A 26,649-nucleotide genomic window follows, 5' to 3' on the forward strand; every position below is an offset into this window, starting at 1 on the left:
GTTCCAGTTAACCCTTACTTTCATGTGATACAGCTTAGGTTTACAGGCATTTTAAAATAAATGCTATTGCAATCAAATTCGAGACCTGAGAAATACTTTTCCTACTAAAGCTAAAAATCTCAATCAAAACTTTCCTACAGTTAATTCTTTGGAAAAATGGTATTAAATATTTTAAGGAACTTATTCTCGATCAAAAGTAAAGAATGTTTATCCATTCCTATGGCACATTTATCCTTTTGATATGTGCTGAACAAAGCAAGTCAAATAGACATACGAGTTCTTTCTCTGGAATCTCCTGACAGAGTCTAAGAAGCTTCTATAACAGGGCAGATAAAACAGTCTTTTAACTGGAAAAATAACTTGATCATGTCTTTGAAAAAATAGCATACTTATAAACTTTTTTGTTTATATTTGTATTTATTGATTTTCAGGATTGTGATGGATTCACATTGTGAGAAAAATAATCTCAAAATATAGGAACCAAATTTCCTACCCCATAGCAATATAAGTACAGAAATAAATGAGGAAATTCATACATTTAAATAGCTTAGACTCATTTGGAATTTTTCACATGTAGAAGATCTATATGATATAGAAGTAGAGTTATGCACATAATAGCAGGAAAATTTTAAAATATCTTTAAAGAACACATCTTTTTATATTGCTCATGATATAATACCATTGATTATACTCTGAGTACCAGGTTTGTCTACTAGTTATTAATAAAGTTACTACAAGCACTCTGTTTAAAGAATACATTCATGCTAGAGACACAACTCATATAGCTATAATTTTTAAAGAACTGAACTATCTGTGCGTTATGACAGCAAAATTTCATTAATTAAAAAATCCACTTAGTTGATTTGTACAGTAAAAACTTTATCATTTAGTTGATTTGTACAGTAAAATCCCTTGTTCACGTTTATTTATTTATGTTACATATGTTGTTTATGAAGAAAGACCTTCCTTCTCCATATATATTAAGTGAGCTGCATAGGTATGCCATAAATTGTATTATTCATGTTGTAAGAGTTCTGTAGTCCATCCGTTTCTATTTGAGAACCAGAAATCAATTTATGGCTTGATTTCTTCTATTTCTTTACTACTCTATTTCTGATTTTATTTATTTAGTTTTATATGAGAAGAACAAAACCAACACTTTCTATATACCATCTTCAATTTAAACTTTTGAGTGGTGGTCAAGAATTGTTGTTGGCTTGAATAGTCTTCAGAAGTTTCTGGTACATTTCTGACTTCAGAAACCTGGGATAGGAATCCCTTTCCATGTGCATGTACACTATTTTTTGAGCCTCTTCAAAACATGTTTGAGTGGGTTCTTGAATATTTTTGATGATAGCTTCTCTTGTTGAACTGTCAATGTTAATCTGCAGAGTGAAATTACATGTGAAGCATAAGTAGGCATAATTGAAGATGAGAATAGAATGGAAAGGTTTATTTCCTGCTGTACTTTTCAGTGGAATAGGGTAATTTTGTCTGCACTTTCATTGACATCTTAAAAGACTTGCATGAGATAAGCTCCTTGCTTTTTAAAAAATAAACATCCAACTCCACATCCCAGATTAAAACACACACACACACACACACACAAAACATGAAGCCCATGACCAGAGAAATCTCAGAAACCACTGCTTACATAGGCGGATGCAAGTGGTTTGTTAGTGGAGTCTGCAAACAAGGAAGTTTATGAGATGGAGTCCTCTTTTAAAGGAAAGGGAAGTTGGTGCTATTTTAAAGTTTACCTTCCTTAAATAGTCATAGATGTTGATTTAACTGAACATCTCCTGAAATGGGAAGAAAGTGAAGAGAAGTAGAGAAATAGGGGAGAGAAGTGGTTATTTCAATAAACCAAATATTTTCCAGACAAGAGTTTTGAGGAACAAGTCAATAATGTCGGACTCTCCTGAGAGACAGGAATCTCATAAACCATCCTCTGTCCTCATCCTCATGATCAGAATTTTCACTCCTCCACCAGGTTCTCTCTCCACCAGGAGGAGTCTCAGTGTATCTATTTCACTCCTAACTTTTTATTTTCTTTCTGCAGTGGTAAGCGATGGGCAGTAATAACAGTGTGACCCATCTGCTGGTTTTAAACTAAGCAGAGCAGGAGCCCTGGTGGGGTGCTCCAGACTCTGCCCACCCTACTAGGGAAGTCACCACTATGGTATGTGTATCTGTAGGTCCTTGTAGCAGAGTCAACTCTTCTTATAAGGTCTTCTTTTTATACTTTCCTGAGAATTAAGATAATTTAACGAGGAGAGGCTTTGGAGCCAGGCAGGCCTAATTTTCCCTCTTAACTGCTGTGTGATACTGGAGAAGGTATTAATAAGTTAACTTTTCAGATTCTTAGGTTTCTTATCTGTAAACTCAGGTTAACATTACTGACTTCATAGCATTATAGGAGGTACTGGGTGTAGACTGCTGGCACGTATGTGTGCTTGACAGACACTAACGCTTTCCTGGGAGGTATTGATTTCCAGTTTCTGGCATAGTCAGGTGTGGTTACCTCTCTAGGGGACTGTGGCTGGATGTAAACCTTATAAAGCTTCTTTGCTCTGGAAGTTCTGCTCCACTGTGAGGCAGTTTTCTTATAGGTTTCACATGCCATCCAGAATTTAATATTCTCATCACTGTGCTCTGTTTTTAAGTATGCTGCATAGACCACCGGACCATCTAGAAGTAGAGGAGAAATCAGTTTATTTTCTTGGGTCAAAATCATAAAAAAAAGTCTGAACAATATGTAGTACAATTTAAAACTAATGCCTGAATCAGAGTCCCCAAATTATTTAACAATATATTATATATTATATAATGATACACACACACATCACACATCTCACTTAGTTCTATGCATTGGAAGCATGTTTTGACAACACCAGTCAGTGGTGGGGTCATTCCTTCATCCCTTTATTCTGTGTAACTCAGAGCAAGATGCCTACTGGTGTGGCTGGGATAGGTCACAGGGACCCAGAAACAGGACTTAAATGGGATCAGTGGACAGAGCGCTGATCATGAAACTGAGATGAAAAATCCAAAACCTCTAGACAAACTAGAGGATAAGAGCAAGGTTTAAAGCTAAACAGGTATGTTAAAGTTGAAAAGAGAATATCCAATCCATGTAAAAATGATAAAGTGATCAGGCTGTATAGTCTGGGATGTGTCTCATATGCAACTAAAGCGGGAGAGCATGGATAATGAAAAATTCAACTTCATGTTCATGGTTTATGGTTCACACCAGAAATGAAGGACGAGGCAATGACTGGAATTCAGATGGGGTGTTGGAAGCTATCCCAGAATCTAGAGCAGCACGGTGCGGATGTGCAGAACAACCAGTAAGTGACACTTGATGCCAGAGATGGCCGTCCTGTGCTCTGGTCTTTTCTGAAGTGGGAAGATAAGCGCAGACGTGTGGGAGGAACTTTTTCCATTAAGCCACTATTCTGTGGGTGCTAGTGTTTGAAGAAGAGAGTTAAGTGAGCTTTCACAAATCTAATGCTTTAGTAAGAATCTTTGATGAGATCAAGTATTGTGAAGATTAAAGATGAACACTCTGAGAAAAACATTAAACTTCTTTTGGTGGCTAGGAAGTCTCTTGGCACATCTGAGAAACTGAATTGCTAAATGCAGATAATGGAGTAACTTTCCATTAATAGTGATAGAAACAGGTATGTAGGCACATTGAATACATGAAGAAACATAGGCTTTTGATGAACAATAACTTACAATCATTAACTGTTACAAGAAATAATAGTAATCAGAGGGAATGGCTATGGTGAGTAAAATCATATTTTCCTAAATCTTCACATGAGACAGTGGATCTAATGAGTTTCCTAGCATAGAAACCGGGCTCCTTGACTCCTGAATTCTACTGCTTGTTAGCACAGATACAAAAATGAAGATGACAATGAAGGTATTTTGTGTTCACCAGAAAAACTCAAATGGAGACAGATTTTAATAATGCCTTCTGAGGAAGCTTTAGGGTTCAGGAAAGTTGGTGATCTGCAAGAAATGTGCTATCCTAGGAAGACACAAAATTAGAGCTTAGTTCATTATTATTATGGAAGCAAGTGTAGCCTTCAGAACATTGAGTGGAAGATGGTTCAAAAGAAGCATGTTTGAATTGAGAGGACAGATGAGATGGGGGTAGGGCATATATAAAAATGTAACACAGGAAAGGATATGGGATTCAATATTTCTACCCAATGAGGAATATGTTTTACCTTAAACTTAAAACAAGAACATTTATTTTCACAGCAATTTACTTTAAGATGTGCCTAACCTCATCACAGGCACAGAAAAGTGGGCTCAGAGAATACAGATGTAGCAATTGGCATTCCTGTTGGAGAAAGAGCTGAATGGGTAGGCACATCATGAAACGAAACAAATCAAAATAGAAAACCATTTCTGGCCTAACAAGTAAAGCTGGAAGCCAATAATTTGCAGTATGCATTGAAAGAACTAGAATTCTGTTTAAGAAAATAAAAAGCAATTATTTATACTTGGAGAAATTTTGACTGAGTGCTCCATTAGGAACAGAAAACAGGATCCTAAAATAAATGAGTTGGGGAATAGGGGAAAAACGAGCTGCCAGATGAAATCTACAGACCCTGGAAAGACTTAGCCACCAGGCTGGTTGCATGGGTTGAGTGGATGGGGTAGGGTGGGGGGATAATTTGGAAACCAGTATGAGATTCCGCGTTATAGTATTCTGAATTTGTGTTTGTCTTTATGTTTAGCTTCATTTTATAGTGAAAAGTTTATTCTAGAACTTGCATGCATCTGTGTCTTCCTTAACTTCCCTTCTGATTGAGCCCAGGAAGGGTCTTTTGGGGCCAGCCAAGTAGTTTAACAATTCTCAATATTCTCAAGTCCCCTGCTGATGAAACCACATGTATTTTTCTATAGCTACCTAATGTGGTAGATGGTGGTATTGTTCTCAATTATCCCTGCCCTTCTTGTAGGAGAATTGTTCTTTCATGTCCCATTTGTATCAGCCTTGCTCACTGAACTTGTTTCAGGGATGCACAGTGCCATGGGCGGGTCAGACAGAAAGCTCAGGGACCATCTGGAGGTCCCACCACTGCTCCTCTCCCCACTGTGAGCAGGACACATTCTGGGAGAGCTGCTCCTTTAGTCTGAAGGCCAGAGTAAAGACCTGCACCAGAGCTACAGTCGACCCCAGTCCCTGTGTAGTGTGCACAAGAAAGGCATTTCTCTTGTAATAAATCAGGGAGTTTGCATACCATGTGTTACTATATCATAACCTAGTGAAAGCTGACTGGGACCACTTGAACTTGTCTGAGATTTCTGATATGACTGATGTGTACAGCAAGTGCTCACATGATGGGTATGTTTTATGGGATTTTGTCTTAAATATGACAGTTTTTTTGTGTTAGGCAAGTTAAGCAGCCTACAATGCATTTGTGCAAAAGAGTTCCAGGAATCCAAGCTATTATTAAAGTCAGACCTGAGATGCTCACTTTAGCCTTTCCACTGACTCTACAACAAGAGGATTACAAGGTGGGAAAGCCTCTCCCAAATCAGGTGAGGCAGCTCTGCGTGGCTCGTTCTCCTCCATTCTGAGCAGAGACCTTGATTCTGCTTGAGCAGGGTAACAGGGATGCACAGCAGAACTGCTCATTAAACTCAGAAGGTGGAAGAACTGGGTTCATCTCACACGTAGTGTACACTGTTTTCCTTGAAGAATGAGAGCAGTGCCTTTGGTGCTCCCCAGTGTGTTCTTTGGAGAAGGCAATGGCACCCACTGCAGTGCTCTTGCCTGGAGAATCCCAGGGACGGGGGAGCCTGGTGGGCTGCAGTCCATGGGGTCGCTAAGAGTCGGACACGACTCAGCGACTTCACTTTCACTTTTCACTTTCATTCGTTGGAGAAGGAAGTGGCAACCCACTCCAGTGTTCTTGCCTGGAGAATCCCAGGGACGGGGGAGCCTGGTGGGCTGCCGTCTATGGGGTTGCACAGAGTCGGACACAACTGAAGCGACTTAGCAGCAGCATTGTGTTCTTCATATATTAGTCACCACAATTAGTATTTCCATGATACACAAGGTGACACATGCTGGTATCTCCATGTAAGAAGGAAACGTGACATTGCTCTTGTCTGGGTCAGAATGGTGGCCCATCTATCCCAGGACCATTTTCTGCAAGGTGGCAAGGCTCATGGCATACATTAAATCCTAAGAGTGAGCTGTGTGGCTGTCTGCCATCAGAAATGTTTCTAAAGCAATATTGAATCCATTTTATTTTTGATATAAACCACCAGGGAAAATGAGCTCCATAATTCTACCAGCCTCTGCATGAAGTTTTAAAATAAGTCTGTTTTATTAAAATTCTCTGATTTGACTTCTATGACATTAATCATTTCTGGTTTTTCTCCTAACTTCTCTTTGCTGTATTATTGTATAGCAAAAGAACTTAAAGTACTATTAAATGGTTTTTAAATAGAGAATTTAACAACTTGATATACTTCCTTTTGCTCTTTTAGTCTTTTGCTCATGTTTAACTTTCTATTTAAACAGTATTCATTCATCTTCACAAATACAGACACACTCTCAAATTACCTTACTGGCATTTACAGTGAAAGCAATTTTGTATCATTCTTGCAAACACTTTCTCTTGTTTGCTCCTTTTTTTCTCCTGTTTACTCTTAAAATTAAAAGACACTTGCTCCTTAGAAGAAAAGCAATGACCAACCTAGACAACATATTAAGAAGCAGAGGCATTACTTTGCCAACAAAGGTCCTTGTAGTCAAAGCTATAGTTTTTGCAGTAGTCATGTATGGATGTGAAGTTGGACCAAAAGAAAGCTGAGTGCTGAAAAATTGATGCTTTTGAACTGTGGTGTTGGAGAACTCCCTTGGACTGCAAGGAGATCCCACCAGTCCATCCTTAAGCAAATTAGTCCTGAATATTCATTGGAAGGACTGATGCTGAAGCTGAAACTTCAATACTTTGGCCACCTGATGCAAAGAACTGACTCATTGGTTGTCTGAGGAGGCCTTACAAATAGGTGAGAAAAGAAGAGAAGCTAAAGGCAAAGGAGAAAAGGAGAGATATACCCAGTGAATGCAGAGTTCCAAAGAAAAGCAAGGAGAGATGAGAAAGCCTTCCTCAGTGACTGAACTGAACTCTTAAAGGTTGCAATGGTACTGCAGGGGCCGCTGCACTATATTATATTTAGCCAAGTTGTCATTACTGAACGTTTAGATTATTTACCCTGTATATGTTGTAACTGTACTACAGTTGAACATTTTGGATTATAAATCTTTACACCTCTAATTATTTCCTTAGAATTGAAAGAGTGGAATTACTAGATTGATGATGTAATATTTTTGGAGATTCCTGATACCTATTCTAACATTTCTTTCAGAAAGATTTCATTATTTTTCATTTGTAACAGCAGTGTTGACATGTCTACTCACTCCTTCCATTCCAATCAGATTGTGTAAAACCAGTGACTTGCAATTACTTAAATTTGTATTTTAAAATGTTAACGCATATATATGGAATTTAAAAAGATGGTAACAATAACCCTATATGCAAAACAGAAAAAGAGACACAGATGTACAGAACAGATGGGAGAAGGCGAGGGTGGGATGTTCTGAGAGAACAGCATTGAAACAAGTGTACTATCAAGGGTGAAACAGATCACCAGCCCAGGTTGGATGCATAAGACAAGTGCTCAGAGCTGGTGCACTGGGAAGACCCAGAGGGATGGGATGGAGAGGGAGGCGGGAGGGGGGGGATCAGGATGGGGAACACATGTAAATCCATGGCTGATTCATGTCAATGTATGGCAAAAACTACTCCAAAAAAAAAAAAAAAAAATTAATGCTTAAGCATGTTTTCTTTCTTCCAGATCATTTCTTTTCTTTCTGTGAATTTCAAATCTTTCATCTACTTTTCTTTTGCACTGTTAGTGTATTCTTGAATTTCTAGGTCTTTTTGTATATTAAAGATACTATCTGTTTTATTTATGGCATTATCTTCTGTTTACTTTTATATGTTACTTTTGTTTATGATTTGAGGAGAATATTTGTAAACTCTCTAATCTTAAAAAGTCTAAGTTCACCCATCTGATCTGCTTTCAGTCTTTTCTGCACTTTTATTAGAGAAAAATCTCTGAGACAAACATCTGGCCATGACCTGTTATTCACAGCCTTCGGCCTCTCCCATTGCTCTCATGGTGAGTCCCCGTCTCTCCAGCCTCTTGTCACCCCTGCACACCATCCTGATGTGGGCCCTGCTGTTCCTGGCCAGCTAGTGTGTGACCACCAGGCTGCTGCCTACGCGGGCTTTGTACGCTGATCTCAGACCAAGTTCGGTATCTCAGTTTCTGAAAAGAAATCTCTCTGGAGCCCCTGTCCCTCCAGGAGGTTGGATAGGTACTTCCTGTCATTTGACAAACAGCACATCACCCACGCTTATTTTCACTCTCATTCCATCTCCATCTGTGTCAGGGTCTGTCTGGTTGCTGGGTTACTTCTCCCTCGCGCCTCACCTGCCAGCCCCTTGAGAAGGAGGACTGCAGCGCCCTCAGCTTTGCATGCCCTGTGCTGACCTGCTGCGTCACAGATAGCAGATAAGGAAATGTTGGTCCCAGTAAGAAAATGTTGGCCCATCCAGGCTTTTGGATCCCTCATGCGTCTGTATTTTAAAGAGACTCTCTATAGGTTTGGAAAAGTAAAGAGACCGCCTCTAATTATTCAGCATCCAGGAAGCACTAAAGACCAGAGGCTTATAGGAGGCACTGTTGCTACTTTTGGTTTATTGAGAGAGATAGAAGATGTACTGACCGAACAGCGAGGTCTAGAAAAGGCCAGGTTTTGTTCGATTGTTTTCCCTGCAAGGTGAGGATTTGCATGAGAAGTTAAAGAAAACAGAAGTGCCAAGCAGGAAGGACTGGGCGTGGCAGCATCGGGAGTATGAACTTGAGGAGGGAGACCTTTGGCAACCACACTGGGTAGCGAAGCAGAGGATAAAGGATGGTGTAGGAAACTGCCGGTCCCCAGGGAGCAGCACAGATGTGGAGAGCTGAGGGGACACCAGGAGGGAGGACGGTGTCCCTCAGTGACTTGCAGTGTTCACCCTCTGCCGTGATGAAGCTTCCCCAGCAGCACAGGCCTTCACGGTGTGGAGCAGCTACTGTGCCTCCAAGCCCTGCGATAAGCCTGCACTTTCCACCTGGCATTCCCAAGGCTGTCCTCGGTGGCTGTAACCAGTGAGAAACCGAGGGAAGCATTCAATACATTTAAGGATGATTCTGACCAAAATTAAGATTGATGCCATCTTAATTCAGAGTCAGAACTCATGCTGATGCAAAAGTGCTTACCTCCGTGTCTATTCTTGTGCTTGTGCCCGAGTGAACGGCAACAGGCCAAGGAAAAATACACAACGTGCTTTCTCGCTTGAAATCATAGCTGAAAATTTTAAGATGGGCACTCAGTATCACCCTTAGTGATAGTCATCCTGCTATCTTCTGCTAATATTGTGCCTCTCCAAAATCTTGAGAAACGATTTCCTACCCTTTTAAACTGATGCTTTTGAACTGTGGTATTGAAGACTCTTGAGAGTCCCTTGATTGCAAGGAGATCCAACAAGTCCATCCTAAAGGAAATCAGTCCTGAATATTCATTGGAAGGACTGATGCTGAAGCTGAAACTCCAATACTTTGGCCACCTGATGCGAAGAACTGACTTATTAGAAAAGACCCTGATGCTGTGTAAGATTGAAGACAGGAGGAGAAGGGGACGACGGAGGATGAGATGGTTGGATGGCATCACCTACTCGATGGACATGAGTTTGAGCAAACTCCGGGAGTTGGTGATGGACAGCGAAGCCTGGTGTGCAGCAGTCCATGGGGTCACAAAGAGTCGGGCACGACTGAGCGACTGAGCTGAACTGACCCTTTTAAAATGCCAACTCTTCCTCTCCTCCGTTTGCTGCCTCAGACTTAGCTGAGAACACACGTTTAATCAGGTGGAGGTTCCCTTATCTTCCCTCCAGCAAATCAACCAAGCCCCCTCCACTGTACCTGCCCTTTCTAACTCTCTTCCCGAGAGGAAGGATCCCAGCTCCTTTTTGGGTTGGCCAAACAATTCTTTTGTGGCTCCTACCTAACTGCTTTCTCGGTTACCTTCTGTTTCTCCTTCACTCTTACAATGGCGCCCCCCTCTGTTCTATGCCATCTGTTTCTTCCTCACTAAAGGTTGCCGTCATCTACAAATGTGCTGCTCTATTTCCCAAGTAAAACCAGTAACAACCCCCAGACTGCTCTGGTCAGGGCACCATTGATCTCCATGTTGCCACTCCCTGTGGTCACCCTTCCTTCTGCCTCTTCCCTGACTCCCTGCAGCCTCAGACAGTGCACACCTCCAGAAGTGCTCTCTTCTTTGCCTCCAGTGAAGATAAGCCACCCTGGTCACCCTCCACTTGCCTGACCCTTCTTTTCCATCTCCTTCACAAACCCCTGCTCATCTCTGGATTTGGAAATATTCCTGTGCACCTAAGCTCCACGTCTGGATCTCTGCTTACCTGTCTGAACTCTCCCTCTAAGTGATCTCATAGCCCTGTGGCTTTGATTAACATCTATATGCTAATTACTCCTCGTTTTGTCTTCCCCACTGAATTCCAGTCCTAGCTGGTTTATTGAAATAGCCTTCTAACTAGTCTCTCAGCTTTCTTTCTTCAGAAGAGAACCAGTGGGTACTTTTATTAACTTTTTAATTGACTTGTTATATTACTGTCAGGGATAAAACATAATGATTTGATATTTTTATAGATTGTACTCTGTATCAAGTTATCATAAAATATTGGTAATATTCCCTGTGTTGTACATTGCATCCTTGTATCTTGCGTATTTTATACCTAGAAATTTGTACCTGTTAATACCCTTTCCTCCCTTACCTACCCGCACCCCCCCCAAAAGGGTATTTGTAAAAGTACATTAATGCTCATTACTCTGCTGTTTAAAGTTGTTCATGTGGCCTGTAAGGCCTTGGTCTCCTATCCTACTAAATTTCTCTTGGTTGATTTAAGGTGCTAACCTCACTCACACCTCAGGGCCTGTCTTCTGCTTGAGTTTCTCTGACCCCAGTGCTACTGGCCACTCCTTGTCATTCAATTCTTAGCTCAAAGCTTTACACCGTCCCACAGTTTGTCTCTAATCATGTCATTGAATTTCCTTCTTACTCCTGCCTTTCTTTGTCATACAGCCTGGCTTATTTTCTTCAAAGCACTTAACTGCTTTCTGGAATTAATTTATCTATTAATTGGCTTGCCTGTTTGCCTCTCTCCTCCCTCTAGAGGGTGCACATGAGCTGAGCACAGTGACCCTCTGGGCCTCTCCCTGGTGCCTGGATTGAATGACTCATCCAAGGGCATTAGTCGCAGTTTTAAACTTATTTTTATTTATGTTTACTCAAACATAAAGAAACATAAATAAACCTCTATCCTCATCTTTTGAGATTTGGTCAGTAAATATTTGTATGAGCCTTCTGCACTCTTTTCTAACATTTTAATCAAAATAATAATAAAAACTTTGATTAAGCAAAGTGATCATTGGCCCCCTGGTCTTTTCAAATGTACATTTCTGTGTCTTTTCTAGTTCTACTGGATTTAGCCTTCAGAAATACCCACAGGGTTTTCCTTCTACTTTACATCTTAGTGATGCCTCTCACTCTGATAATAGTTTGGGGTGCCATGACATATTTTAGGTAAGCCTCACTCAAGGAAAAATCTTTGATAATACTCAGGTATTTTTATGGGGCAATGAGTAATAGCTCAGACAGTTTTTTTCCTGACCCATTCAAAAAGTTATTACTACTTTTATGCCCATTTGAAAATAATTTATTTTTTTTTTCATAAAATTGTTGATGTTTGGAAACTTGAAGGACTTTCTATCATCTTTTGAAGGGTACTTTCTATTTAATTCATTGTGGAGATTTTTTAATGAGACCAGTTTTCACAGCAAATCCTGAGGAATCCTACACCTTCATTGAAAGAAGCACTCATTAGTCTTTCAGTTCAGTTCAGTCACTCAGTCGTGTCCGACTCTTTGTGACCCCGTGAACTGCAGCATGCCAGGCCTTCCTGTCCATCACCAACTCCTGGAGTTTACCCAAACTCTTGTCCATTGTGTCGGTGATGCCATCCAACCATCTCATCCTCTGTCGTCCCCTTCTCCTGACCTCAATCTTTCCCAGCCTCAGGGTCTTTTCAAATGAGTCAGCTCTTCACATCAGGTAGCCAAAGTATTAGTCTTTACTTCTTCTAAAACTGTTCCCTATCTTTAACATACTTAGAGTCAGAACTTTATCAAATAACAAAAATTTGAGTCATTTACATCTCAGCTCAAAATTTGCCCCTTGCAAGAAACTTTGCCCTGTGGATTTCTGAACTACATGTTGTTAGAAACTGTCTTTTAATCTGTATGGAGGCATCTGCATGTCTTAGCTAGAGGAAGCATTTTATTCCTGTCCTTGGTTAATGTAAACACACTCTATTCTCTGGCACATTTAATGTTTATATTCTTAGTTTTATCTTTGTAATTGCATGTCTTAGAAAATGATTTGTTTTTTCAACTTTTAATTGTGTGATTTTTGAGTTTGTATGTGAATTTCACAGGAATTCAATTTCTGGTAAGATTCCTACCCTATTTTGGTGATTTCTGTAAAGAGCAGTATGCTGTCTCCCTGTGCTTGTCTTTTCTTTAGACTTAGCCTCATGATGCTAGATCTCGAAATTGCTAAGTCTAGCCAAGATCCCACTTGAAATTTTTTTTCCAAGTAATTAACTTCGTTTACTTTGTTTATAAGGCTGAAAAGACTGGCACAGAAACTCTTACATAATATAGTTTGGTGTTTTGATCTTTTCTTAGTAGCATTTGCCTCCTATTTATTCATTAAACATTTATTGCCTGCCCATTAGGTACAAAGCATGCTTTCAGCCTCTGGGAGGAAAGATGAAAGGTGAATGAGAAGTGATCTGTGCTCCTAGGAATTTATAATCTAGTGAGAAAGGGGATATGGGAAAAAACCCAGTACACAAAATAGCTATAATTAGAAGCAAAGTAAATAATGATATTAACTAATAGAAGAGAGAGAAAAAAATACTTCCAGGAGTTTTCCAAGAGGAGAAAGTGGCAGTTGAACGTTACCTCTAAGGATGGGCAGAGTAGATAAAGGAGCCAGAGAAGGCCTAGTGCAGAGCTGGACCAGGAGTCATGGATGTAGAAGGTGGAGTAGTCATCACAGGGGCAGAAGAGCATGTATGTGAAGGGACAGAGCTGGAGGTACGTGTTAGCAAGAACACTGGGGTAAGGTACAGAGCTGAAAACCAAGTTGGAGATTTTGGACTTCTGAGTAGGCGGCAGAGAAAAAGGAAGGATATTCAAAACAAGCACTTTATTACTAAGAGAAAGAAAGAGAAGTCGCTCAATCATGTCCAACTCTTTGCGACCCACGCTCCTCCGTCCATGGGATTTTTCAGGCAAGAGTAGTGGAGTGGGTTGCCATTGCCTTCTCCAGAGGATCTTCCCGACCCATGGATCGAAGGATTGAACCCGGGTCTCCCACATTGTAGGCAGACGCCGTACCGTCTGAGCCACCAGGGAACTCTCAATCACTATGTGCCTCATCTGTATCAGGCATTGAGCAGGGGGGTGTATATCTAACCCGCGCAGCAGTGCTGAAGGGAGAGACGACCTCAGACCATTCTACAGATGAAGAATAATAAACTCTAGGAGGGAAATTAATCTGGCAATGTTGCACCATGTGGATTGCTAGTGGTTGGGAATGAACTCCAAATTATTAACAGAGGATTAATCAGTGTAGTCAACTGAACTTACACCTTTGTCTCTTCCTCCTATACCAGTGTCCTAAAATTGACCAGAAAGATTATCTTAAAATCGGCAATCATGCTGGCAAACTGGATCACAGACTGTGAGGTCCCCCTGAAAAGTGAGAGGCGGGGGCGAGAGCATCAGAGAAAGGAGGTGCGGGCTTCCCTGCTCGCCAGGCAGGGCTGCTGCATCAGGCGGGCTCAGGGGACGACGGAGCCCGGGGCGGTGGGTCCCAGCCCTGCGGGGCCCTGGCGCGAGAGCCCGGGCAGCTGGCTGAGGGGCCAGGAGGCGGGGCCGGGCCTCGCGCCTGCGCCGTGGCCCTGCAGACCCGGCAGCAACAGCCGTCTCCGGGCCGCGTGGGGCCCTGCAGTCAGAGGAGCATGGCGGGCCCCCGGGACGGGAAGTACCCTGCCCAGAATAACTGCAGCGCGCCAGGCTCCTCTGTCCGTGGGGTTTCCCTGGCAAGAATACTGGAGTGGATTTGCATTTCCTACTCCAAGGGACCGTCCCGACTTAGGGATTGAACCCGGGTCTCTTGTGTCTCCTGCATTGGCGGCAGGCGGATTCTTCACCACGAGCACCACGTGGGAAGCCCAAATTGGGAGCACAGCCAACTCCACTTCCACAGTCAATAGGTGTGAACAGATTCAACAGTCACAGAGAGGCGAACAGGGACTCTCAGGTAAAAGAGATATAAATCATTGGCAGACATTTGAGGGGAACAAACGGCATTTTGAAAAAATTGCCACGTTCAGCAAACAAAGGAATTTTCTTTGCCTTTCCCCTAGTTGTTCTTTGTACCTGTCTTCTGTGTTTATCATTTATTTCTTCTGTGTGTGTGTGTGATCAGTCACTCAGTTGTGTCCGACTCTTTGCAACCCCATGGGCTGTAGACCACCAGTCTCCCCTGTCTGTGGAGTTTTCCAGGGAAGAATACTGGAGTGGGTTGCCATTTCCTTCTCCAGGGGACCTTCCCGACCCAGGGATCAAACCCACATCTCCTGCATTGGCAGGTGGATTCTATACCACTGCACCATCTAAGAAGCCCCTTATCATTCCCTACAGCCTCCCAACTTCCCAACCAAACAGTTGACTGCTCCTTCAGTTTCCTGTGTTGAGCCTCTGACTTTATCTTCCTGACACCCACTAATGCCGACACATTTAACTAAATATGGACTTATTTCCATTTATATGACCTGAATGCTGACACATATAACTAAATATGGACTTATTTCCATTTATGCCATCTGAATGCTGACACATGTAACTAAATATGGACTTATTTCCATTTATACAATCTGAATGCTGACACATATAACGAAATATGGACCTATATAAAGTCCCATTTCAGTCAGACACTGATAAAGTTAGAAGCAAACTTTGAGGAGTTTTAGAACATCTCAAAACTCAAATTTATTCTACTTCTCAAGACACTGAGAACAGCAAATTGTCAGGGTTTTTTTTTTTTTTATTATAACTTTAGAAAACTGCTGTAAGGCAATATATTTCAGTATGTGTTACTATTTAAGCATATTTCCATGAGATTTTACACATACAGTCGTGAAGAATAAACATTGACAGTGACTAATCTTGCTTTAATTAACACCAAACAAAATAATAGTGATTGACACGACAAACTATTTTCAGGTTTCTTGTTTTAACTGGCAGTTGCCATTTAGAAGGGTGTGAGAAGAGCAGCACATGTACATCATCAAATGCCTCCTTTCCTCCAAGCATAAAAGTGACTAGTTATTAACAAGTGACATACACATGATACTCACATTTTGTAGCCATCAATGTTTCAAAAGACTGGGCCCACTGTAATACCTCTTCCAGAGTAAGGCTTTGAAAAGAAGCAAAAGGTTCTCATTGCACTAAAATATTCTCAAGCATTTTTTTTTTCTGTTAAGTAGAAATATGCTATCTTGAAAATAGTGTCACAATATAGTTGTATTCTCTTTTTGTATAGTTTTGGATGGAAATTTGTTTCCCAGTGATCTTTTACATTTTATTTTTACTAAGTGGTTAGAATGATAAAAATATAAAAGTAGAATAAACTTGAAAATCTGATAAGATGTTTTAAGATGAATTTTAAAAAGATAAAGAATCCGTGTTCTACAATCTATAGTCTCTGTACCCCAAATTGCCATTGTTAATGTTTTGATGTATTTCTTTTTAGTATTTTGGTTGTAGGCATGTTTGTGTGCTTTTAACCAAGAAGTAATCATTCTGAGCATGTGTGCATGCTTCATGTATGTGTGGGTGTATATATACATGTACACATACATATGTGTATATATATACACACACACACACACACACACCCTTTTAATCAGCCTTTTCTGTCTTCACAATTGTCTTAGCAACCATTTATAGTATTATAATTTATAACTGTAAATTTATAATCACTGATCGTCACTATCATTTGCAGTGGTCATGCAGTAATCTACAAGGGGGCACTCCATAGTGTATGTAATTATTCTCAATGAGTGTTTTGATAAATTCTAATTTTTTACCAATAAAACCAAATACACCCCAGCTGTCATTGAGGCTTGCCATGCCCACGGGTAAGGTAATTCCTTCTGAGATTAACAGGAGTAGAACCAATGCTTTCAAAAGGATTGTAGGTCTTGTGCTGCTGCCACCAGCCATGTGTTTGCCCATGTGTTTACTAGAATCTTAGAGTTTATCCACAAAGCCTATTGGCCTGCATTCATGTGATAAGGTTAGTACTCTGTATTTACAATGTATAAATATTTCTTGGTCAGTTATTGGATTTTTTAAATATATTGAGTGTTTTAGTTTTTATTACTCTGAATGATATATCAAGTTACATTTGATCCAAACAGTATGAGAAGAGTTTTGAAAATATCCGTGGAAGATACTGGCTTCAAGACTTCATTTCTGTTCATTTTAGTGGACTTTTTGAGGTGAACTGGTAAGTGACTGTTCTTACCTGTGAGTCATTTTATTTTCCCTCTTTAAAATACTCAATGCATTCATTGCCATTCAGTTTATGATACATTCTTAATTTTCCTCATTTTAATGACTGCATCTAATCAAAGGCCACTACAGATACCGGCAAGCACTGCCCATTGGCTGTTACCTGGTATAGTTAGCTCAGTAGTCAGTGTTGAGGGGACAGCCATCAGCATTAGCAGGTATTTAACACAATGAAGGCAGATTAAAGAGGCTAAAAAAGTAATCTGGGAAGTGGAAAATGCTGAGAGTCCTAAAATGGTCCAATATCCTTTGTTTTCTGAGCCTTCAGATGACGCTTGCTAGCTCTAGATGGACTGTTTGCATCATTGCAGAGGCTTAACAGTACACTGCCGTGGAGATCGCTTTCAACAAACATTTCCATGAAATGGTGTCTGACTCATTGTTCTCTTCTCTTATTAGAACTCTAAAAACAGAAGCCTAAAATAACCTTTTCAATCCAGTGAGATGAAAAGTATTTGCAAGGTGTAAAGCAGACCTAATCGTCATGTAGGAAAGAAGACGACCTTCATGATGGGAGGAGATGCTGTTGCTGTCTTGGGGTAGCTCAGAGTTTGGTGTTGGTGATCGTTGGCAAGGGAATTCCTGTGCCTCCAAGGAGCATGAGATTTATGGAGATACATCACAATTAGGGTGATTATGGTTAGGGGTAAAGTTGTGAAGCTAAATTTGGTTTTGGTTTAATCCCAGTTTTGCTTCTGGTTTTTCCTATTTCATGCTCTTCCATGGCTACAATTATCCCTTATCAGAATAATCCTAATCAGATTTGTTCCCTCATCTACCGAATTCTCTGATAACCTGCTCCACTTCTGTGCTCCCTCCTTCTTCTGGGTAGAGAGAGAGCAGGTACCAAACAGATATGGGAACATCTGAGCCGTTGCAACGTAGTGCAGAGAGGAATGAGGAGAGTTTGGAGTCTTGACAGTCCTTGGTTCTAATTCCTATGCTGGACTCAATAGCTATTAGTCTAAATTAAAATTTACAAGCTTCAGTTTTATTATCTACAAAGTTATCATGAAAATTAAGTCAGGTCAAGAATGTAAAGCATTTATCAAGTGACCGTTATCTCCTGGTTTTTGAGGAACATGAATTCTCTTTCCTTGGCCTTCACCTTCCCTGATGGTGGGTCTCCAGGGCAGGTAGAAGGAAGCCAAGCATTGATGGCGATGCTCTATGAAAATTATCAGCAGACCCGAAGGAAGCTGTCCCCAAGCCAGCCTTCTCCTCTTTCTTCTCACACAGGTCTGTGCAGTTCAGCATCAACTGGTCAGTTGAAATGCTGAGCTTTGGGTCTTTCCACTTCTCCCACCCACCACCAGAGACTCTCCATTCCCTGTAAATGTGGTAGTTGGTCAGCGTCTTTGGATGTTTGGGCACTTCAGGGCGGGAGCCTGCACTCCAGGATCTCACAGTGATGGGGACGTGTGTCTACAGCCGAGTCTCCAGGCAAACGGTCGGGCTCCCTGGCTAACCTCACAGGAATCCTCCACCTGGGGGTTCTTTGAGGTGAGCAAATCCACTGAAATGGTTTGTTACCCTCCTCGGGCATTACACTTTCCACTTTAGTGTAGCCACTGCCCCATCCAAACAGCTGCGTTTTGAGTTATGACAAAATGTAGAAGAGACCTGGACTCTTGATGAGCATTTGGTTATCCCTCCAGTCTCACCTTTTCCAACCAGGGATAAGGTTTGGCACTTTGTAGGTAAAGGACTTGAACTATGTAAATATTTTGGATCAAAGAATCTCATCTTAACATGTAAAGTTTTAGCTATATAGGACTTTTAAAAAAAATCTAAGAATATTTGTTCATAATAGACTCTCTAAAAACATTAACTTGCTGAATTCTCAAGTGTAAACCATGAATAAGGAAAATGGAACTTTAGTGTAATACATGATTACCCTTCTGGTGGAATTGCTCATGTGTAAATGCAAATTTTACTTTCTGAGCAAAATGTATTGACAGAAGTTGAATACACATACCCCTACTTATCATGTGAAAAATATACATTAAAATGGTAATAGAATTTACATGTGACTTACTTTGAAGGGGGTCTCTTAGATTCATCTCTGCACACCTTACAAATCCAACACTTCCGCCTGCTCATTTTTCTAGAGAAATGCAGCATTTACTTAGTATAATTTAGTCATTTAAAAGTACTATATGTTAGAGTCTATTTCTAGAGAACACACAAAGTTTAATCATAAAAATAAGGATGGGCTCTTGAAGTTAATGGAACACAAGTACTATGGGAATGAGAAGGAGGGATGAAAACAAAATGACTCATAAGTACGTCATAAATAATTTTGAAAATATAGGAATATAGGCATGTTGAGTTGTGACTTTAGAAGCCATCTGGCCCACCTATTCTCTAATAACATCTTTAAAAAAATATATAGCTCTTCCAAAAAAATCTTTCCATGTAGGGCCTCCCAACAATGAATTCACCAACTCTCAAGTCTTCTCATATCAAGTAATTCATTTTTATAGGAAGATCTCTCAATATACGGAACAAGAGCTGGTCTCTTTGTAGTTAACCAAATAAAACATTGTAAATAGCCAAGTAAAAAGTAAGATTTTTTTTAAGAGCAAATTCTGAGTGGAGCGTTGCTTACCTGACTTTCCTCACTCTGGTCAGTGTAACTTTGACTTTAAAATTCAGGTAGAGTTTAGTCAGCCCAGGCTTTATCTGACAATGTATTGCATAGAAAGTTTTTAATTCTGGATTTTGAGAAAACACTCAAACGCTTGTTAAAAATAATCAAATCTACATCTTACAATGAGGGCTGGAAATATTTTGCTAAATATACATTCACACTTAACTACAGTGAGTTGTTAAGGATAAACAGTTTTATATCAGTCTTTCTTGACTCATGGGTAGCCTCTGTTGAACGCTTGTTATGTGCCAAGTTCTGGCTGCCAGGGGTCTACATAGATCCTGTCTTTCCTCTTCCCATCCTCACTCACAGGCAGTGAAAATTTGTGTCGTGGGGACTCTGCGACAGAAAGTATAGGGGTCCATGAGTACACACGGAAGCAGAACCTAACCGGACCTGGAGGTGGTGAGAGAAGGCATTGAGGTGAATTGGTAGCTGGGCTGGAACCTAGGGGATGAGCAGGAACTGCTGAGTGAAGGAGAGATGCAGCTTGGGTCCAGGTCAGGAGCCAGTGGGTCAAATCCTCGCCGAGGAAATGAAAGGATGTGGTCACTGTGTGAGTCTGCAGTGTGGCAAGGAGGGAGCTCGAAGAGGTTCTGAAGTGTTCACTGCAGCAGGAGTGTGGTAGGAGATGAAGTTATTAGGGAGGGAGAAACCAAGCACCATAGGCTTTCCATGCCATCAGTTTCATAGTAAGAAGCTGGAAATCAGTGAAAGTTTGAAAATATGGAGTAGGCGTGTTAACATCTGAGATTGGTTTTGTGGAAGAATGGATAGTAGGCTGGCCAGGGTGGAACTGGGGAGACCAGTTAGGAGGTGACTGCAGGAGTCTGGGAGAGGGACGGTACAGGCTTAGATGGAGAAGGCGGCATCAGAAATAGCGGGAAGGGATAGATTTCAGGGGTTTGGGAGGAGGAATTACCATAACGTGTCGATGTATTGGCTCTTCCAGGTAGGAGAAAGAAAGGAAACAAGTTCAGGTAAAAGAGATTTAACCTCAAGGTAAACATGGGCAGTTTTCATAAAACACAGAGGAGAAGCCAAAAGAAAAGGGGAGATGGTCCAGAAGACAGTGTAACCTGAAAAAAGCAGGTGGCTGCAAACAGATGAATGAACACATGTATTTCAGAAGGAGACTGATAAAGAGAGGCTTGCAGGAGGAAAATCAGAATAACAGAGTGTCACAGAAACCAAGGCATGAACTGTCAAAAGGGGAAAATGGCTAACTCTTAGGACCTGGGTAGAGATTCAGAGAGCAAAGGACGGAAACTGTCCATCAGAAGCGAGAAGGTCATCTCTAACCCCAGGGAGAGTGGTTTCAGTGGAGTGGCAAGGGCAGGAAGAAGGAGGAATATTAGAGTCAATGGAGACCTGGACAGACATAGGGCTGCTTGTACAGGCTGTTTGCACTTTCTTTCCCTCCTTTCTCCCTTCCTTCTTTCCCTGCCTCCTTCTCTCCTTCCTTCCTTCTGAGAGCTGTAGATAGAAAGGCATACTGGAGATGGAGATGCAGGGCTATGCTGTGTGGCCATCGTGACCCACACATCTCTGGGGACATCATTCACGAAGTCAACACTGTGAGTGGCTCAGCCTGAGGCTGGCCGTGGTAACCACGGACAGCAGATGAAGACATAGGAGAAAGAGAGAAAATCAGTAGAATTTCAGGTTTCTGAAAAATGAGGAGGAGGAGGGATTCAGAATGTGGGAGCTTGGACTTTGAGACGTCTTGGTGGAAGCACAGGAGGAAGTTGCTCCCTCCTTGTAACTGGGAGGGGTGGGGAAAGCAGGAGCAAATCTAAGTGTATTTGCAGGTTTGGGGACGAGAACTTATGGGTGCTGTGGTCTGATGGACTTCACTTTCTGTGTGAGTCTCTGCTGTCAGGGGGACCAAGGGACAGATTGTTAAATATCTCTGTAGGATGGGACAAAATTAGGACTCTTGAGTGCAAATATAGATACATGCAAATTAAAGCAAAGGGAGAGTTTATTATAGGGATGTGTTCGCTCATGGATTCTGGATGGCCTTCAGTGCTGGGTCTACTCTGATGGTAGGAAAAACTCACTGAGGACTTTAAATAATAGTGTGATGAAAAGAAGTCTTTTTCCAAAAGAACAGATCTGACTGAAGGTGACTAACACTGAAATAATGGAGGCCGAGAAAACAATTGCAGTGACTGGCTGTACTTAACTGATCCCGTGTGTAAATCAGACAGACCCTGAACTGTGTTCATGTTGTCCAGGTTCCAAGATTCTCCATCTCTGTGCTGGCCCCCCATGACTGTCTGCCTGTCTTGTAAGTGGGAGGATGGTGGAGGACTTCTTTCCTTCGTGTGCCTTTCCTGTCAGTGTTGCTGATCGTCTCTGCCTTCCACTGGCCTGGACTTAAGCTCCCAGCTCTACTTTACCCATAGTTTTTATTCCTCACTGTTGCCTCGCTTGATCTACTGGCTCTACATGCACACATTGGTGATCTGTGTATCTAAAGTTCACGTCTGTTGATAAGTCGTCCTGTTTGCTTTTAAAAATTCGATGGGCCTGTTTGACAAAAGCAGAGCAGTTCTAGTGTTGCAACACCCACGAGGTCAGAAGCACAGTAAAGGTTAATTTTCAGGCACACCGGCGTTTAGGGGGCTCCTGCAGCTCCTGAGAGGCGACAGGGTGTATTAAAGTAATCCTGGGCTCTGAAGCCAGACAGACATGCACTTGAGTTTAGGCTCTTACTAGCTGTGTGAACTTAGGTATATTAATTAAATTCTCAGTTGCCTAATTTCCTTTTCTCTAAAACGGAACTGCAAATATTAGAAAAAAAACACACATGCACAAACTTTCTGTTCCAGTTAATGTGATTGATCCTCCTTCGGCTTCTTATACCCTGCCCCTCAGAAAGTATTTCCTAAGGCTTCTGCATGCACAGGAAGCATGCGTTGTCAGACTGCATTCCTTCCTCTTTTTCAAGTTCAGCTCAAACTTCGTAAGTTGTTGCAGTTAATCTTATTCATGTGTCAGCATACATTCCCTGTAATCTTCCTTTGTAAATATTTAGTGACAGAGTTATGCAGAAGATATATTTTACATAGAAAAATTAGATCACCAAAGCAGTGTTTGGTGACGTTTTCTGGTTTTCTAGTCCATTAAGAAATGGAACTTGTTGGTTACTGTCCTGGTGACTGGAATCACGCTGTTCATCTTGTAAGACTCCTGGGACTGCGTGTCCCTTGCATGCCTGCATTCTCCCTTTCCATTGCTGCTGGATTCACTGTCAGTATGCACCTCCACTTTGCTGGAACATCACAGAACACTCCCCATGTCCTCGTGATGCCTCTGACATTGAAACCAGGAGATAGATGCGCAAATATTTAACCCAGTTTCTAGTACTAGAACAGATTGAACTTCTAAGTTTATTACTTCTTCCAACCAACACTACTAAAATTATAGTGAAGGAATGTATAAGGCTTACACATGAAGGAAAAGGGAGATTAAACAAGGAGACAGAAAACAAAGTATTTCAAACAAATTCTGGAAGATGGAGAGCAGGTAAACTTCAGAAATTATAATTCTCATACCTCTAAAAAGAGAATAGAAAAGGCAGACTTTGGAACTTGATCTGACAAAATGAAGAAAATACAATTCACAGTGTGAGGACAAAGAACTTCCAAAATAACTAGTGGTTTAAAGAGAAAGGTCTGCAGTCTTGCATTCAACAATATTTATCATTAAGTAGCATATCCATGTCTAGAGTTACCAAAACATAGAGTGACAGAGTGAAACACTTTCCTATTTACAATTGCAAACTTTTAAGAAATATTTTTGTTCCCAAAAGGAGTAAATTCTAAAGAAAATTGAAAGTATAGTTCTTGACAGTTAGAATTTGATTAAAATATCCTGTTGATAAATCATATTTGTCTTGATTATAGTTAAATCCAATTAAGAGCATTTTTGGTGAAATTAGACCTTTAAATGAGAACATACATGGTCATTTACTGGTAAAAATAAAAATGAGCCTCAACTGTTCCATAGAACAATTCTGTTTTGACAAGGAAAAGAGTTTCCTGTGAAAGAATGACTTAAACTGAGAAGGTATAGAATTGATTTAAATTGGAGAAACTCACCAAGCTTCTCAGCAACAATAATCATTTTTTTCTCATATTGGTGGTAAGATATGTGGAAACATTCCATTGACCTAAAAATGAAATAATAACAAAAACAAACAAGAAATTATCATGTGAGTTATCGAGAACACATATTTGGCGAAGATATCTATAAATACCCTGCCTTACATTTTAAGCAAATATTTTTTCCACTTTGTAAGTACTGGATTATGATTATCCCCATTTTTTATTTATTAACTCCTTATTTAGTTTTTTTTTGTTTAATACATTGATATTATAAAAATTCCTATACTTAAAAGTATAAAATTATATAATTATATATTGTAAAAGTATAAAATTAAAATTTATATTTTCCATTGCTTTATTAAAATTATTTTTTCTTACTTAATATTGTGTTAACTTACCTATTATTTAATATCCTCTGAGTAAAACTAGTGTGCACTTTAGCTATCTAAGCATAGAATATTTAGAACAAATTTAGGTTTCCATTTGATTTTGCCTCCAACTTTTTTCCTGATTATTTTAAAGAAAGACTATTTTTTATCTATGAGATTGAATTTGTATAGTGGTTTTAAATACATTACTATTAAGAAAGATATATAATATGCCAGGAATAGATTCAATTTCCTCTAATACTTAAATGAAATTTCTCAAACTAATAGGAAAATAAGTACATTTTCTTAAATGGAGGCTTTTAACATATTTAAAAACATTTTTATTATCCTGATAGTCTTTCTGTTCATAAGTTGTTTTGGCATTTAAATGCATTTATTTTACAGTGTAACATGTCATATAAGATTTAGAAAATTTTTTATCTCAGTGAGATTTTGTTTGCCACAGCACACAAAATTGTTGCCTTTTTTAAAAAAAGTAATATGTGTAGTTGTGCTTAGGCATAACATTAAAGAATGAAGAAATTTCATAAAATCAAGTTAATGGTTTTTAGAAACTAACAACCTACACCTGGAATCAGTACAGCTTATTATATGATGGAACTAATCATTTAGTAATGCATGGTTTTTGAAACAAACAATTTTGAAATACCTGACTTTATGTCTTTATCTAAACATATACACACATTCACTCAAAAAAACACATAAAATGAAAGACCATACTTTAAAACTGTAATGTTTCCTTTACTGCTCAAGTTAGAAGCTTCATTTATACACATATCACTTTAAGTATTCAAAACCTAGGCCACACAAATGTGTGTTTACAGGTTTGCTTCTTTGTTTCCGTAGAAGGAAACTGCTAACACTTTTGCTGTTGAAATAAACATCCAATAGTCATTTATATCAAGCAAACATCATTGTATTCAACTATTTTACAGAATGTCATACTTACAAATATATGCTGTAGAGGAGTCCACCATGCTAAACTTTATTTCCTCCCTGTATGATCCTTTTGAAATCAGATTCTGAAATTCCCTGAAACACCCAGCGTTTTTGCTGGCGTATAAGAACTTTACTGTCCCTATAATTACCTTCGATGGCACTCTGGCCTCTGTACTGAATGTTCTGTTTTTACATACATATCTATGCAAAGAGAGGTTTTGTCGACTATGGAAATTAGTGCTGTGGGGTGCAATGCATTGCTGATAAAGAGGTTTTATCTAACATTGTCAGCCCATCTGAAATGATCAGATGATTGGAAGCCATAGCTCCATGAAATCTTCAGTGTAGTAGTCAACCTTTTTTGTTCCCCATTCATTTTCCTAGTTTTAGAAAATGTATAGCTTAAAGTTAAAATACCCCCTTTAAAAAAGACAGGGAACTGAATGCCAGCAAGTCGGCTACCACAGCGAACAAACACTTGCTATCAAACTATCAAGAACTATTAAAATCAATCTGGAGCAGTCAAATTACTAGAGACTTAAAACAAGGGAAAGATCTAAAGAGGCCTGTTTTCTAGTTAAGTCTTTCTAGTTCTTTCAACTGGTCCTCACAGGGTAGTTGTGGGACTTCCCATTATTCTCCAGTTTGTTAAAACACCTGTTAAAATCTAAACAGCCCAGCGCTGCAGATGAGGACTGGTGAATTTAAAGGGTGGTGAGATTACCAGTGTCCCTGTCCTATGTCTGATGTAAATGTGTGTGTCGGGGGGCGGCAGAGGAGTAGGGTGATGGGGGAGAGAAACAGAGGCGGGGTGGAAGAATGCTAAATAAAACAGTAGGAAAGAAGAGCAGGCTGTGGTTGATGGAGTGTTTCTTAAAGTAATTAGGAGCCTAATGATGTAGAAGTTTATCTTTATGTGTATTTTATGATTTTGAGGTTTAAACCCAGGGAAATGAATATGTCAAGCCGAAACGGTAGGTGTGGGAGTAGAAAAGGCAGACAGACTTCAGGAAGTCAGAATCTGAATAGATGTAGCAATGTTGCAGGAAATAAAGGGTGAGGTTTGGATTAGTTGGGAAACATCCAGGTCGTTTGCTGAATGCAGTCATTTTCACTGGCTTCTAGCTATGCAGTTCCTTACCCAGCTTAGAACATTTGAGACTCTCTCCAGGCACCCAGCCTGGAATTCAGGAATGACTCCTCTTTCTCATTGTTTGGGTGCAGAAAGCAGGCAGGAAGTTTCTGAAAGTAACACTCTGAATGAGTGGCAGTTTCACAGACTATTTCACTGAACAAAACTGGAGCATCTTCCTCTAGAGTGAAAACTGGGTATCAACAGGGGCTGGGGACCAAAAAAGCCCATGGAACAAAGAGTAACAGAGTGGGGAGGTAGAGGGCAGTCCTGGAAGAATTCCAGAACGGGTGCGGATACTTGTGGTAGATTTCATAGCATTTGTGCTTTCTCTGGAAAAGTGTAGGTCAGGACAGTTAATGGGGTTGGAGCAGGGCAGTTCTTGGTGCGTTAGAGGGTGTGACTGATTCAGTGATGGCAGGTCAAGGCGGGTACAAGGATCCTGGTGCTTCTGGTGGTGCAGCTCTGGATCGCCATTGCCTTTGAAAGGCTTTTTTTTTTTTTCCTGATTAACTTCGATCTGCATATTCTGCATAATCACTT

At 40.3% G+C, this 26,649-nt stretch overlaps 1 protein-coding gene and 1 long non-coding RNA gene across 3 annotated transcripts in view; one reads left to right on the plus strand and one right to left on the minus strand.

Annotated features, from left to right (window-relative positions):
* Window positions 1-26,649, plus strand: part of LOC122707872 — a 196,595-nt gene that overhangs the window by 118,192 nt on the left and 51,754 nt on the right. The gene's annotated exons all lie outside the window — the stretch shown is intronic.
* On the minus strand, window positions 398-25,215 carry RGS13 (regulator of G protein signaling 13). Of its 2 annotated transcripts, XM_043923820.1 has the most exons (7): window positions 24,985-25,215; window positions 23,641-23,711; window positions 19,490-19,563; window positions 18,917-18,985; window positions 15,657-15,718; window positions 2,525-2,691; window positions 398-1,385 (listed from the first exon to the last, which is right to left on the minus strand). In XM_043923820.1, exons 4-7 carry the CDS (start codon window positions 18,979-18,981, stop codon window positions 1,200-1,202), a joined length of 480 nt encoding a protein of 159 aa, XP_043779755.1. In that variant the 5' UTR covers window positions 18,982-18,985; window positions 19,490-19,563; window positions 23,641-23,711; window positions 24,985-25,215; the 3' UTR covers window positions 398-1,199. The 2 variants fall into 2 exon arrangements, with proteins under 2 accessions (XP_043779755.1, XP_043779756.1); XM_043923821.1 differs by lacking the exon at window positions 19,490-19,563.

The sequence above is a fragment of the Cervus elaphus genome, chromosome 14, assembly GCF_910594005.1.
Source record: "Cervus elaphus chromosome 14, mCerEla1.1, whole genome shotgun sequence".
Lineage (NCBI taxonomy): Eukaryota > Metazoa > Chordata > Mammalia > Artiodactyla > Cervidae > Cervus > Cervus elaphus.